Source organism: Loxodonta africana, chromosome 16 (genome assembly GCF_030014295.1).
Source record: "Loxodonta africana isolate mLoxAfr1 chromosome 16, mLoxAfr1.hap2, whole genome shotgun sequence".
NCBI classification, from domain to species: Eukaryota; Metazoa; Chordata; class Mammalia; order Proboscidea; family Elephantidae; genus Loxodonta; species Loxodonta africana.
This window is the reverse complement of record NC_087357.1, coordinates 57,812,783-57,828,970: the sequence shown is the minus strand read 5'-3', so window position 1 is coordinate 57,828,970 and position 16,188 is coordinate 57,812,783. Positions and strand designations below refer to the sequence as shown.

At 37.8% G+C, this 16,188-nt stretch overlaps 1 protein-coding gene across 1 annotated transcript in view; it reads left to right on the top strand.

The window, feature by feature from the left end:
- The window catches only part of ANK3 (ankyrin 3), a 713,581-nt gene that overhangs the window by 546,656 nt on the left and 150,737 nt on the right, over nt 1-16,188 (top strand). The window contains exons 10-13 of the mRNA XM_064269618.1: nt 3,471-3,569; nt 9,432-9,629; nt 12,240-12,338; nt 15,438-15,536. Of these exons, the coding sequence (XP_064125688.1) occupies nt 3,471-3,569; nt 9,432-9,629; nt 12,240-12,338; nt 15,438-15,536 (495 nt within the window). The remainder of the gene's footprint in view (nt 1-3,470; nt 3,570-9,431; nt 9,630-12,239; nt 12,339-15,437; nt 15,537-16,188) is intronic.

Here is a 16,188-nt window from a genome sequence, read left to right as displayed (position 1 = left end):
GAAGAATAGCACTTCACAGCTCTTCTACTGATGAAAAAATATATGAATCACTTCTCCTTACACAGTCTTTAGATCCTGTAGGGTTTTAATACATAAACAAATGTATTTTCATTTATAAACCAATTTAATTTGGTTTGTAATGTAGGTAATGTTGGTAAAGGATGGCTAAGGGTGGCTAAAAGTTTGAGCCTAGAGGTTTTACCGTGATAACCCCTCCCAAGACCTCTCTTCATTTCCTTGCTAAGAAGGCACTAATAGCTTCAGCATAGTTCTGTATTTAGCCTGCACAGCCTTGGACGAATAATTCACCCACTTTGAACCTTAGATTCTTCATTTATAAAATGAGGATTATACATGCCTTCCCTCTAGGGGTAATTGTAAGGATAAAATGATATAAATGTCTCGGATTTGCCTCCAAATAATAAAGGAGAATGGATCAGAATATAGATGAATCAAGGTTTTCCAAGAGGCAATTGTTGAAGCCGAGTGCTCTGTGTATAGGGACTCATTACACTGTTCAGGCTGCTTTGGTCTGAAATATGTTTGAAATTTTCCATAATGAAATTTTTCTTAAAAAGATATAATCAATGAAAATGTCTGTAAGAATACTATATTTCAAAGGATTTAGGTGTTAATGGTTGAGATTAATTTTGCTCTTAACTAGCTGAACCTACTTAGTTGTTTAAAAATTCCTGTCCTTGTTATCCCTTTTGTTTAAGAGTAGACTCATTTTATCAACAACAACAACAACAAAAACCTAAACTCTTCATCATCAAGTTGATTCTGACTCATAGTGACCTGGTAGGACAGAGTGGAACTGCCCCATAGGGTTTCCAAGAACTGGCTGGTAGATTTGAACTTCCGAACTTTTTGGTTAGCAGCCGTAGCTCTTAACCACTGCACCACCAGGGCTCTGTTTTATCAACCAGGAAAGTGAATAATAAACCATACCTATTTCAGAGCCAAAGGAATTAGTTTAAAATGTAAATGTGTAGCACTTTGCTTGGGGGAAGATAATTTCCAAGGGTAAATGAGTTGGGGGAAAATAATTATTTTTCTGTGTGAGCATAGTCATCTCTTTAAGAGTCTATTTCAGAGAAAATGAAAGAAAAATCTTGACCTTTTAGTTCATTAAAGACCATCACTGTACTCCAGGATCTGTGTGACATTTGCGTGTGTGTGTGTGGTGGAATGTAGGACATGGTTATTATTTCTCTTTCAGATTTTTTCAGGTTTTACATTATTGAGAAGACATTCAGATTTGATGGTGTTTTTTATTTGTCCCTAGATTTGTTTTAGCAAAATACTTTTTCCACTTGAAAGGCTTTTGTTGCATTACTTTGATTTATAAAAGCAAATGTTTTAAATCAGCATAAAGGCAGAATATTTAAACATGGTCAAAGAATATTCAAATCAGCTTATATAATGTTCACAACTCAAACTTCATTTTTTAAAGAATTTTAATACTATTGAGATTTGGCTAGTTTAGAAATATGGTCATACCTTATTGCTTATATATTAGAATAATTATGCTTACTTTCAGAATCTGCTCACATAATCTAGAAAGTAATTTGAATATACTGAATCCAATTTTTATGTATTTTAAAATGTGATTATCCTTAGGATAGATATTAACTGTTAAGCACAGTAATCTTCAAATTGGGGGACTTTCTCCAAAGGAAATGGGGCCATTTAGCTAGTTTTCAGTGAATAAATTTCCAGTTCCTCAACTACCAGGTGTTCTCTGTCTGAGGGTCACAGTTAGGGGTCCTGCTGATTCTCCTTCCTATGTATCCCTTGTCAGAAAAAATTTTAGAGATTAAGACAAATTTTTAATGTATCATCAGTTTATTTTCTTTTTTTTGTCATCAGTTTACTTGAGCAGGATCAAACAAAAACGGGGCAGTATCCAAACCAAAAGTGGAGAGGAGCCCCCACGAAAGGAAAAATGTTAAGGGTTTATAGAGCAATAACAAGGAAGTTAAAGACTTAATTAAGGCTTAGTATTTGTAAAATAGCATAAAGGATGTTCAAATGCATAAAGGATGTTCAAATGTAGTCATGCAGTCAGTTGGTGATCACAGTTTCTTGTTGACAGTCACGAAGACAGCACGAGGGATTGTTACCCTAGGCATAGAACACAGGAGGGGAAGGACAATAAACCCAAGGCTTATTAGTTATAAACAGGTTATTACATAAAGAGTTTGGGGGTAGTTTTGATCTTTCAATCTTCAGGCTTCAGCAAGTTTGGAAGGTTTATGTTTTCATCTTTACACCTTTAACAGTAGTCCTCCCTACTCCCAACCCCCATCTCCATCCTAAAAAACAGTCTAACTCTCACCTACATGGCCCCAGGATGCAAAAACATCCTTGGGGGAGGGGGTGTTAAAATATTGGTGTTTGTGATGAAAACTGCAAGACTCAAATGATTGGGTAACAAATCCTTCTGCCTCACATGGTTTTAAGTCCATTGCTTTCAACAAGAGATGAAGGACTTGATCAAGTTGTCCTATGATAGATCATTGAAAAGAATTTTTGGCAAAAGACTATTAAGTGATTGTTGGCATATAACTCAGAAGGAGTTCAGAGAATTAGTAATACTGCTCTAACAAAAGTCCATCTATTTAGATGTGACACCTGTTTCCATATTTATAGCCTCGGAAACTCTATGGGACAATTCTACTCTGTCCTATGGGGTTGCCATTAGTTAGAATCGACTGGATGGTAGTGGTTTGGTTTTTGGGTTGTATTGGTGCTAAATCTGGCCTCATTCTAACAATAAGTAGTATTCATTAATGGATAAATGAACTAGTTGTGGAACTAAGTTAGTTAATAAATTTTGCACTTGTTTAATAATAAAAAAGTAATATTTTTTGTTGCTTTGATCAGTCGTGTCCAAATAATTCTAATTCTGATCAGAAGGTTTATTTTGAGACTTAAGAGGCTTATGTACTCAGGAAACCTTTACATCTTTCTTAAATTTAACTTTACATAATGTTGTGGCAAATAAATATGATATGGTAATCAATAGAAGCAAAAAGTTACATTAAGATAAAATTACACGGGGGGATAGAATACGATAGAAATGCAGGAAGAAAAAGAAACAATGTAAAAATTCTATTACAGGTTCCTATTTTAAAGTTTTTCTCATGTATTTCTTAAATGGTGGATATCAAACACTATAGTGTTTCGATTCTGTTGGATATATTCAAAAGTGTAATGGAACTGTGATATTTTTAAACATCAATATTCTGATGTGTGAGAAATGACACATTTTGAAACTACTTCAACGTATGAAAAAATGTAGTTTTCAACTTAAAAATATGAAATTATTTTAGAGATATATGAAGAAATGTTTGAAGCTCACTGCTGTAAGGGATGTTGGATGCTGTGTTGATTCTTGCAGAAATATACTGCAGTTCTAGAATTTACCACGCAATCTGATAGAAGATGTTGATTTTGTTCAACAGGATGGTCTGACGCCGCTACACTGTGGAGCAAGGAGTGGTCATGAGCAGGTGGTGGAGATGCTGCTTGATCGAGCTGCCCCCATTCTTTCAAAAACCAAGGTGATTTCTTCCTGGATCTTTGAACACTAGACTATATTTGGAAACCCTGGTGGCGTAGTGGTTAAGTGCTACGGCTGCTAACCAAGGGGTCGGCAGTTCAAATCCGCCAGGTGCTCCTTGGAAACTCTATGGGGCAGTTCTACTCTGTCTTATGGGGTCGCTATGAGTCGGAATCGACTCGTCAGCACTGAGTTTTTGGGTAGACTATTTTTTTTTTTTTTTTAAGTGTTTAGCTTTGAATCCTTTTACTTTTTATTTAACTCAGGGTCTTGTTGAAATCACATTGAAAATGACATCATTTTAATTTAGCAATTAAAATAAGTTTGGATTAATGAAGTCTTTATGGGTAAGGTATATACCACAAAGTTGTGTGTGTGTGTTTTGTAGTTTTTGTTTTGTTTTAGGAACACTTACTGTTTGATTTTACTCAATGGAATGTTTACACTCAGAAGTGATTGCTTGTTGGGGAAAGACTGAAAGATCTAGATGCTCTAAGTTCTGGGTGCTAGCTTTCTTACTCTAGCCCTCAGTTTGTTTCTTGAGAGTTCATAGACTATTAAATTGGCCAAAGCTATTATTTAGCTGATAAAAACTGGAAACTTTGGAAAAATTGAATCTTGATTGAGCCTTTGGAAAAATTGACACATCTGAAAGGCATACATGATGATTACCTGGAAAAAAGTTAATGTTTTACTAAGTATCTTGGATTTTTTTTTTTTTTTAAGCTAAAACCAACTGACACTATTTGAAAAGAGAATATTTTAGAATGAAATTTGGAACATTCAAACTACATGCTAGTCATTACGGTTTTTATTAAACCAGTGATTTTTAGAGGCTATATTAAGCTTTGTAAAGAGCCTTACCTGCTAAACATTATGAAAACAAAGAAAGCCTGTATTATTTCTGTTTGTATTCTGATCAGTGCCTCCTCAATAACTCTAGTGAAGGCTGCACAGGATCAGTGTCACCTGAACAATTCTGTCACTCATTTGAAATGCAGGGTTTGTATTGGTAAGCCATTGGAAGTATTATTGAACAGAATTATGCAGTCATTTTGCTGCGTCCTGCAAATTTTTCATTGTATGTGATGACACCTTGGCCTTTTGCCCCTTTGTAATCACATATGCTCTTCCCTTCAGCCCTGGTAATCTGATATTTCATATTGAGGTGCTGTAATGTGGTCTTTTTTTCTTTCACTAGCTGAATATTCTATGAGATTCAACTGTCAGTATTATTTCTTTGACAATTTACTCACCTCCATTTTTTTAATGAAACTCCTGTTAATTGGTTGTCAGATCTTATGGGTTTTACTCTTGGGTTGTCTCATCTTTTGTCTCCCCTTGCTCATTTCATTATCTATTTGTTCTTTTTCTGGGAGATTTCCTTGATTTTTTTTCCTTCTGGGTTTTTAATTTTGAAGAATACTTTTTTGTTCTGAGAGCCTCTTAAAGTATCCTGTTCTTGTTTTATCGATACGTCTTTTATTACCTTCCTGAGAATTGTCAAGGTTTTTTTTTTTTTAATTTAACTTTCTTCTGCCTCTCATATATTTCCTCAGATTTCCTTTTGCCTCTTTGTTTGCCTTGACCTTGTCATTCATCTTGGAGGCTTTCCTCAAATGTCTATACGTGGACATAAATGTGAGTGGAAGCTTTGTGAGAACACAGGCAGGGCTTATTGATCAGGTTGGTGAGTCAGAGGGGTCCTCTAACGTCAGAATTTGTTGCCTTTCCTCTGGGCAGTTCAGTTTTTTGATAGAAGACTCTTCAAACCTTTTAGAGACTACACCTGTATGAATACATCCTGAGTCAGGTAAAGGAAAGGGACCTGTCAGCCTCCCTGTCCTCTTCGCATACTTGAGTTACCAAGATGGTAACTAATATCTACATAATGAGTGCTACCTACATACCAGGCTCTAGGCACTTTACATATATTAACTCATTTAATCTTCACAATAACTCTTTGAGGTACTATTATGATTATTATTATTACCTCCTTTTAATTGATGAAATTGAAACCCAAAGAGATAAAGTAACTTTCTAAAGAGATCTCAGCTTGTGGCAGAAAAAGATTTGTACCCATTCAGTCTAGCTCCAGAAACCATACTTCTAACCAATACTCAGTCCCTTTTTTTTTCCCCTGATCATGTCTTCTCAGTTCAGGTCTTTACAACTATCCTGGTTTCCTGGGTGCAGATTCTCTCTGGTTCAACCTCTCCAGAGGCTAAATTTCCAGTTTCCTGCAGGGTAGAAGACAGCAGTCATTGTCTTTGCTAGACTGGGAAGGGGCTAGAGACACCTAACAGCTTTATACCTAGGCTTTGACTGATTCTGTTTTCAGCCCAAAGCCTTATCTTTACCTTCAAGGTACTAGTTCCCCATATTGCCTACCTTTTGGGACTTCAGAGGCTCATTAGTTTGCCTTTATTTCTTGTACCAAGTAGTATGCTGGAGCCAGATCATATAGACTCACAAGAGCCAAATGTGTACATCTCTTTTCAATTCCATGTTCAGTAAAGCACATTGGTAGGTTGAAATTGGTCCTAGTGGGAGTATTTGCATCACAGAATTGGCAAATGCCACACATCAGGGCTTTCCTTATTTCAAGAGCCAGTTGTTACACACTTTTCAGTGTGCCACAGATCCTTAACTTTCATTCGTCTGTCTTCTGCTAGATTAGTTACTACATTTAAATTCTCTTTTTCTATTCTAAAATTTGTAGACATCTGTTATCTGTTTTTGTTTCCTTTCCTGGTGTTTGTGTCCATTTCATTGTGTATTTTACCTTTTAAATTCCTTTGCTGGTTTTTAGTGGGTTTTTTGGGAGAGGATGAGGATAAACACACATGTTCTACTACTATGTGTAACGAGATGTTTCCCTCTGCACTGAGAATAACTCCTTACCAGCAGCTGACTGCTTCTGTGCCTCATCTCCTCCTGTTCTGCTCCTTGTTCATGATCTTCCAGCCAACCAGCCTTTTTTCATTTCCTAAATTACACCAAGCTTGTTCTCACTTTCTGTTATCTCAGTTTGGTCTGGGACCTCTGAGGTCCCTCATCACCATTTCTCTGTTCAAATGTCTTCTTCTCAGAGAGTTGTTTTATGAATACCCACCCCTTCCACTCCATCACCGCCCCCTGAAGCCACTATCATTTGACCATATTTAATTTCCTTCAGAACTCTCAACGCTATCTTGAAATTATCTCTTGGCTTGTTTACTTGTTTGGTGCCTGGCATTCTTGAGTAGAATGAAAGCAGGAATGTTGTCTTGTTGAGTGCAGTGCCCCAAGTACCTAGAACTATGCCCATCACATAGGAGGCATTCAATAAATATTTCTTGGTGACTATTAAGTGAATGCATGTGTTCCTGGCTTTAAAACAATCTATCCAGTTCTTGAGAACTTTCATCTTACTGAACTCAGGAACTCGTCACACTGCATCCATACTTTCAGCATGATGAGGGCACCATATGTAATAAGACCCCTCTCCATGAGACGGATGATCTTTCCTTTACTCTTCTTGTCCTTCCTCAAGGACTTAAGTCTCCCACTCAGGTTTCCTTATTTTGTGTATTAGAGAATTTCCTTCTTTTATTGATACTGCCTCTCATTTCTATTTTTCCCTCAGATTTTGTTTTCTCGGGTTTTGTTCTCTCAGATTTTGTTTCTTTGTTTACTTTGTGTTTCCCTCTAAGATGGTATCAAAGCAAAGGAATGTTTTGGCAGGAAGTAAATCAGTGCATATGCTCATGGGCGGTAGTATCTCAAATGGGAAACGTGCCCACCCTTTGTTGCACCTTCATGTCTACTTTGGTTCAAAATGTTTGAGGAGAATTTTTTAAACAGAAATATCTTGATTGACAATGTATGAGGTATTTACATCATATAAATATTTATTGAGCTCTGTCTGCATGTATAAGGCTCTCTGCTGGGAAATATGAGGAGATAATAACCAAGGACCTCTTGCCTTCAAGGAACACAAATAGTTGAAATATAAGGCAGTGCATTAATAATGCTGTGAGATAGATGGTACCTGGCTACCACCAATGACTGCCCTAACAGGGAACACAACAGAGAATCCCTGACAGAGCAGGAGAAAAGTGGGATGCAGACCTCAAATTGTAGTAAAAAGACCAGACTTAATGGTCTGATTGAGACTGGACAGACCCTCAGAGGTCATGGCCCGTGGAGTCTCTGCTAGCCCAAAACTAAAACCATTCCCGAAGCCAACTCTTCAGACAGAGATTAGACTGGACTGTAAGACATAAAATGATACTGGTGAGGAGTCTGCTTCTTAGCTCAAGTAAACACATGAGACTATGTGGGCAGCTCCTGTCTGGAGGTGAGATGAGAAGGCAGAGGGGGACAGGAGCTGGCTGAATGGACACGGGGAATTCAGGGTGGAGAGAAGGAGTATGCTGTCACATTGTAGGGAAAGCAACTAGGGTCAAATAATGTGTTTTTGTATGAGAAACTGACTTGAATTGTAAACTTTCACTTAAAGCACAATAAAAAAAGAAGTATTAAGAAAAAAAAATAATGCCATGAGAGTGGCTAAAGAAAAGCTTATTTATTATTTATTTTTAATCTTGAACTCCTCTTTTATGTCATTCATAGGTAACTTAGGGGGAAATAACTTGGCCCAGAGTATTCAAAAATACCTGTCTTATCAGCACATATTTAATGTATCTTTATTTTACAAGTTCATTGACGACAACATTTTTGGAAACTGAATTTGCAGTCAAATTACTTTCTTTTCCCAAAACATGATAAATTAGGTTACAATAATTAATAAAGATGCTCTTAAAAATTGGGTTCTCTGGGAACATTCCATACTCCCTCACTCTGCCATCATAGTTAAAAGCGGTATGCTTAAAAAGACTGACGTTTTAATACCTTGCTTTGCCACCATCCTTAGGAAACATGCATTGAATGCTAAATGTCATTCTAACCTTTTTTAAGGTTTCATTTATCTTGACCTCATTCATCTCGTCCCTCAGCTCTTTAAATTAATGTTTCATTCATTTCTGATTGCATGTGATTAACTGTCATTGAACCCAGTTGATTTAACTTAGGCAAAGGTTAATTAATGAGCTGGTCAGTGCCTTGCCTTTCCTCATCGCAGACACATGGGGGCACCAGACTGATGGAAAAGGAAAACATTTTCCTTTCTGCACTGATGTGAGATGAAATGTGTTGTAGTCAGAATTTTTTTTTTAGTTGAATCAATGTATTATTCAATACCAAGCATTAGTAATGTTTAAAGACAAAATGAATATCAATCTAATCAACACAAATCTGCTCCTGCCTTTATTTTTTTTTTTTATCCTTTTCAGTCTTCAGAATTCCAATTCATTGAAATTTTGTAAATTATAACCAAAAGCCAACCAGTTGCCATCAAGTCAATTCTGACTCATGGTGACCCCATGTGTTTAGAGCATAACTGTGCATAGAGTTTTTAGTGGCTCTAAATTCTTAGAAGTAAATCACCAGGCCTTTCTTCCAAGGTACCTGTAGGTGAATCAGAACCATCAACCTTTCGGTTAGTACCCAAGCACTGAGCTGCTCATGCCACCCAGAGAATCCTCAGTAAATAGTAGCCCTTATTAATAATAGCTCAATACACACTATTTGTAAATCAGAAAAAGAAATTATCCTTGGCAATTTGTTATGGATTGAAAGAAGTGGGAGGGCCAATTTTACAAGTGACTGTAATTCAAAACATTTATCAGAGTGTTTTAAAAATAAAAGGCATTTTATATGAAAAATTAGAGTTTTCGTCTGTTCATATTTGAACTTTGTGTTTGGCACATTTGTGATTAAAAGTTGAACCAATAAATTCGTATTTCCTTATGTGTTCCAGAATGGATTGTCTCCATTGCATATGGCCACACAAGGGGATCATCTAAACTGTGTCCAGCTTCTCCTCCAGCATAACGTGCCTGTGGACGACGTCACCAATGATTACCTAACCGCCCTGCATGTGGCTGCCCACTGTGGCCATTATAAAGTTGCCAAGGTTCTCTTGGACAAGAAAGCTAATCCCAATGCCAAAGCCCTGGTGAGTGGCTCAGCCAATAAGCCCAGTCTGAGTTGGCTTGTTGACTACATGCTACCCGTGCATCTGAAGGGATTTCTCTTGAGAAGGTAAAAATGGAAGATGCTAGTTAAATAAAGTATAACTTTTGTCAATTTTTTCAAATATCCTCTGGAAATCTACAAGACCTATTACTGGTATGTATGGGTTGATTGAGGTAAGTCATTAACTATGGTCATACTAGTGAGTCTCTTCCATAAATGAAACATAAAGACTATACAATTTTAAGAAGACCAGAGTGGTCAACCTCATATTATTATCAGTAAAGTTATAATTATGGGAATGAAAAGTTGTTTTGTTTTTTTTTTTTCCTGAGACCTAAAAACATTAGTCAAAACAATCAAAAACTTTTAAGAGGTCTAAGAATTTGTGAGCTGAAATTTCATATTGTTGATCATGTAAGTTAATGAAATAGTGCCTCCTTTTCCTACTGATACAAATCAAAATTTGGTTCTAGTTTCTACTCTTAACTCCTCAAATGATTTGCTCTTTTAACCTAGAATAAATCCCTCGGCTCCACTATACTTCGGATTTCTCAGCAGTAAACTCATGCCAATACCCATTAGACCACGAAATTGTTATTTTAAAATACTTAAAGTACAATAGAACTTCCAGGAAAAGTAATTTTCCCATATCAGACTATTGGAATAAAAATTTATTGTCTTGTTTTAGGATGAAAGAGTGAATACATAATTGAGACATTTAGTTAATCATACTCACCTATCAGTTTTATTATGGTTTCGTTCACCATCAAGATGAATTTGACTTTTTCTACTACTCACCAAGTATTGATGGGCTACCCAACTTCCTCCATGACTCAGCCCAAAGCCACCATTCACATCCTGTCCCAGGCAATTGTTCCCTTCATTTAAAAATATGTATATGGGGTCAGGCTGGATGGTAATTCCACTGTAATCAGTAAGAGAGCCTCAATTTTTATTTACCTTCTTCTAGTGAAGGAAATAGAAATGATAACGGAATACAAAATTGAGAGAGAAGAAGGGCAGCAACTTGCTTGCTCTGAAAAGTCTGCCATTCAGCCAAACATGGTCAGAGCTTATAGATTTGTCTGCCACTGCTTTTTAGACATTCCATAACCTGAGTTATGTGTAGACTTTATGGGCCTAAATGTGTATTTTATGTGCCTCCATTTAATGAGAGAATAAATTCCAAAGCATCAAAAATTATGAAACTGCGGAAGGGGATTTCTGATTTTATGTGGAGGTGTCTAGAAGGTAGAAGCATGGAAAGAAGGCAGAGGAAAGAGAAATCCATCCTATAATGACAATAGAAAACAACCATAGAACTAGAAACAGGAGAATTTTATGAGACAAGAAGGAAAATTGAAGAGATAGTTCCTTGTTTTCCATTTGTGTTTGTCTTTGGAAAAATAAATGGTCCCAGCTTAGGAAGTTGTTAAATTTAGTTCAGAATAAGTATTCGTCACTCATGTTTAGGAAAAAAGAAGTCACTAGATTTTAGAGAAAACAAGTGAGTTCACTAGCAATTTTGAGTTAAAGACTGTCATCTAATCATCCCTTTTAGCATGGGGCTGTGCTCGTTTACAAATGGCGTGTTAGCCTGTCTGAAGGAATCCAAGGTGCCTCTGTGTTCTGCAGGCCCTGAAATTCAGAATGGAGCTCTCTGTATCTCAGACACTTTCATGGCCATTATAATTCTAAAAGCTTTCAACAGAGCAGCATTTCAGGAGCTGGTAATCTGTCCAGTATATCAAACAGATCTTTGAATTCTGAGAAAGGAGGAAAAGAAATTAGCAATCATGACTCATTTTTCCATCCAAGAAAAAAAGTCTAAAAACAGGGTGTGGACTCTTTCTCTCTTGTTTTCTTCTGACAGAAGATTTTACAACATAGGAGGTTGTAGCCAGTCTTACTGAGATGGACTATGTCCAGGTAAAAGGTCTTGGGAACCAGTATGGGAGCACCTGCAGTGACTTTGACCTGAGCTTTTACAGTAGATCCTAGTTTTTTATTGTTACCCATTGTTGGCTGAAATAGGGCTACAGTCTTAATTATAAGGCAGTACAATTTAGTTGGTAATGTTAAAAAGCAGATTATTTTATTAGACTAAATGTTAAGCCCAATAATTCAAGTAGCATTTGGGTTAAGTTTTTGCTTTCTTGAAGTAAGCACCTACTTGAATCTTAGAGCTAGAGAAGAAATTAAAACATTTTACAAAATAGGCATTGATGATGTTTTCACTGTGAGAACAAATGTTTGGGCCCAGTTGCTTATAGCCTGTGTTGGAAATGAGGCAGAGGAGGGAAAGGCAATTCCAGAATAAAAGATCTAAGGGAATGCATGACCATTTTGCCTTAATGTGTAACAAAAATTTACTACCTGTTCATGATGACCAGTGCACCTTGGGCTCCTAGGACCAGCTAGACTACCTTTGCTTCCAGAAAAGAATCTACATCCTGTTAAACACCACATTGTTCCTGCTCCTTTCCCAGTCTTCACAGCACATCATTTTAGCAAAAATATTTACCACACACAGTGGAATTGGATTTCAGTGGAAAGCAGTCAAGCAAATATGTGCATTTGTTCCTTGCAGAATGGCTTCACCCCTCTTCATATTGCCTGCAAGAAGAATCGAATTAAAGTAATGGAACTCCTTCTGAAACACGGTGCATCCATCCAAGCTGTAACCGAGGTAAGAGGAATAGGGTCTCTGGGTTTCCAGAGGTTCTGAGAGTACAGTCTCAGCAACCAGGGTCCCAGTGCCATCTCCCAGATGCTTTACTCTGCATCTGATTGACACGGAAGGCTTTCTGAACCTTCACCAATGGGGCTGCTGGTCCTTAGCAGCAGCAGACATGACTGTGGGTAGGTGAGGGCAGATCCATCACCATGACTAGAAACAGAACCCCAAACGTGTTTCATGCTCAAGGGTGAGTGGTGCCTTCATTGAAACCATAATTTGTTTGAAATCCCGTAGCACAGTGGTCCTCAACTAGGGACAGTTTTGCCCTCCAGGAAACATTTGGCAATTTCTGGAGGTATTTTTGGTTGTTAGAACTGTAGAGTACTACTGGCATCTAGTGGACAGAGGCCAGGGATCCTGCTAAGCATCCCACAATGCACAGGACGGTCCCCCACATTATCTGTTGAAAACGTTAAAAATGCCGAGAAACCTGGCATAATGTAACCTCAGTGTGTTTGTGAAGATTGCTAGGCATTCAAACACATAATTAATGAAACACAGAGGTGGCTTAAGTCAGTAAAAGCCTAACTGTTTCTTTCACAGAACAAACCAGAACTCAGGGAAATTATCCATCAGAATGAGGGCTGAGCCTTCAACAGAGGAAAGCAGGCCTGGATCCATCTTCCCCTCCAGACTCATCTCCCACCCACTAACTCCACCCCCCCACTCCTCCTCTACCCTCGCCTCCTAGCACTCTGGGCTTCTAGGCTCCATGGAGTCCAGCCATTGGCACTTTAATACATTGGACACCCTTTCATTCACATCCGTATCTCTGCATCCTTCATGGGTCCTGCTCCCCACCCACACCCCCATGGCCCAGTTAATCCTGCACATCCCTCGGGACCAGCTCTGAGGCCATCTTCCTCCCCACCCTCTCCTCCCTCCCCGGCCTAGATTACACGCTCTTCCTAGGGACCATCAACACATCCTGTGCATTTTTCTATCAAAGTATTTATCCAGTCATCTTACTTATGACCCTGCCATTCCCACTGCTCCCTAGAAGATGCAGACTCCTTGAAGTAGGGCTGGATCTTACTGGTGTTTCTACCCACATTGCCTGCCCCATACTAGATCGTTCAGTAAGAGTTTACTGAATGCGTGAGTGAAGACTGCATTTGAAACAAACAAAAAAATTAAGGTGCACTTCAATGATTTTTGGTTTGCTTCAGTTTTTTATTTGCAAATGGAATATTTGTCTTGACATAATGCTCATAGTTTTAATGATAAATGATTTAAAATACTAATACTGACCTGTTTATCAGACATATGGCCTTGTGTTAGGTACCTTGTTATTTCAATTATAAAATAGTTTATTCTCAATACACAGGAACCCTTTTTAAAGATCAGATTCGATTCTGAAATAAAAGTAGACTTTTGACAGATGTTTAAATAGACGTACAGAGATGCTGGACAGCGATAAGAGGGTTCTATTGCCGGCCGTGGGCTCCCTAAGGGCTTTGAAAGTCAGTGCAGACCAAGATGATGGCTTTGCCTTGCGGACATTCTAACAACTCCCCCTACTGATGGAAAAAGATGCCAAATTGTAACAGAATTCTCTTTCGCCTTACTTTACTCAGTCCTTCTCACCATTTGAGCCCTGGACAGCCAGAATTTTTCCTCTTCTGTCTTTCTACCTCACTTTTTTTGTATAAAATTACATTTAAATAATTTTTTTTGATATTTCTCTAATTCCTGTTGAGAATAGCTACCCCTTTTCACCTCCTTTTAAAAACAGTTTTTTTTTTTCTAGCCATTCTATTTTTTTTTTGGCCGAATGTTCATATTGTAACTGAATTAAATTCTGAGAAAAGAAATTAAACATGGAATCATTTCATATTAAAAAAAAAAACACTGCCGAGCCGATTCCGACTCATAGGGACCCTGTAGGGCAGAGTAGAGCTGCCCCATAGAGTTTCCAAGGAGCACCTGGCGGATTCAAACTGCCAGCCTCTTGGTTAGTAGCCGTGGCGCTTAACCACTACGCCACCAGGGTTTCCTATAAAAAGCACATGTAAATCACAATCCTTAACAAGATTATTGACTCGACACTTTGATCATCTTTTTTATTTATCTACCCAAACTCACCATCAGGGACCCATCAGATACAAACTACCCTGGAATCAGCAAACTTTGCTTTACACTAAATAGTGTTATAGGGTGTATGTGTATGTATGTGTGCGTATGTAGGATTTGAACCAAACATGGTCTTGGGGCCACTGCAATATTCGCCTTAATTATATTCTCTTCATTTATAATACTAATAAATTTTTTAAATTTTATAATTGAAACTATCGATGCTAATCTGTCCATTTATTAAATGAATGGCTTTGTGTTAGGTACCCTATCGTTTCACACGCCATATAACCAGTTAATTCTGAGTGTACCTAAATTCTTTTTAAAGTCCTGAACAGGATCTGAAATAAAAGTCGAATTTTTATAAATGTGTGTGTAATCCCATAACACCCCTTAACACACACAAAGATTTTGTAGCAAAGAAAAAAAAAATACATCCTCAAGTTTTTTTCTTTCTAAGTTTCTTTCACAAATCTGTATAAAATATATGAAATGATCTTCTTTCTTCCTTAATGGATATGACATTGTCATCTGGTTGATTCCAATTCTTGGCAACCCCATCCGAACAGAGTAGAACTGCGCCGTAGGGTTTTCAAGGCTGTGACCTTTCGGACGCAGATTGCCAGGACTGTCTTCCAAGGTGCCTCTGGGTGGGTTCAATTCACCAACCTTTTAGCTAGCGGTCAACCATTCAACCATTTGTGCCACCCAGGAATTCCAGATATGACTTAGGTTTTTCATAATCACGGATTTAGCTGTAGGGAGATGATGACTATATATTGAGATATCTGCCTTATTGAATCTGTGATACAGTGGTGAGTGTCCTGATGTCTCCTGATCTGATCACTAAACTAGTTATGTTCAGGTAGATAAATGGATGGGTGGATGGATGGGTGGGTGGATAGATGGATGACAGGCAGACAAACCCTTTTCACAGTAAGCCAATAAACCAACATTTCCCTCTTCTCCCTCCAGTCGGGCCTTACCCCAATCCATGTTGCCGCCTTCATGGGGCATGTAAATATCGTATCACAACTAATGCATCATGGAGCCTCACCAAACACCACCAATGTGGTGAGTATCCTTTTAACATAGAAAGTCCAACTCTGAGTTAAGAAACTGGCAAAGGTTGCTTTTATCTACTTATTTTGTAATTGTACTTAAATTAATTTCTATTTTATTTGAGTACTTAAAAGGACAGAGTTTGAGACTACTTGTGGTTTCCTTTACTGCTAAGGTAAGATCTGTTCAGTTACTAGCTGGCCACAAATTGTTAGAACTTACTGATGGTGTCCATTAACCTTACAGGTACATTACTGGTGAATACTATGCTTTGAAAAGGAAAGTCTTTGTCTAGAGGGACTTCCTAAAATAGGAGTAGTAAGAACTGAGGCATGTCGAGGAGGTAGTTCATTATCTACATAAAGAAATTATTTCAAGTAACTTTGAAGTAATTTCTCTTTAGTGTGCTTGACCATATTATTGCAAACCTGTGAAATTCCGAGTTCATAGATTATCAGATGATGGCATCTTGCCCCCCCCATTTAGCTTTGCTCTGTCAGAACCACAGAACATTTCAGAGCACAGAGCAGTAACTTAACGACCTAGATAGGCATGTGGCATTTGACATCGTTTTATAGGATTTTAAATTTGACACCACAATAACATTAGCATACTGGACCACAAGCTTAAGAACATTCATTGGACTCATGAGCACTAAAGAAGT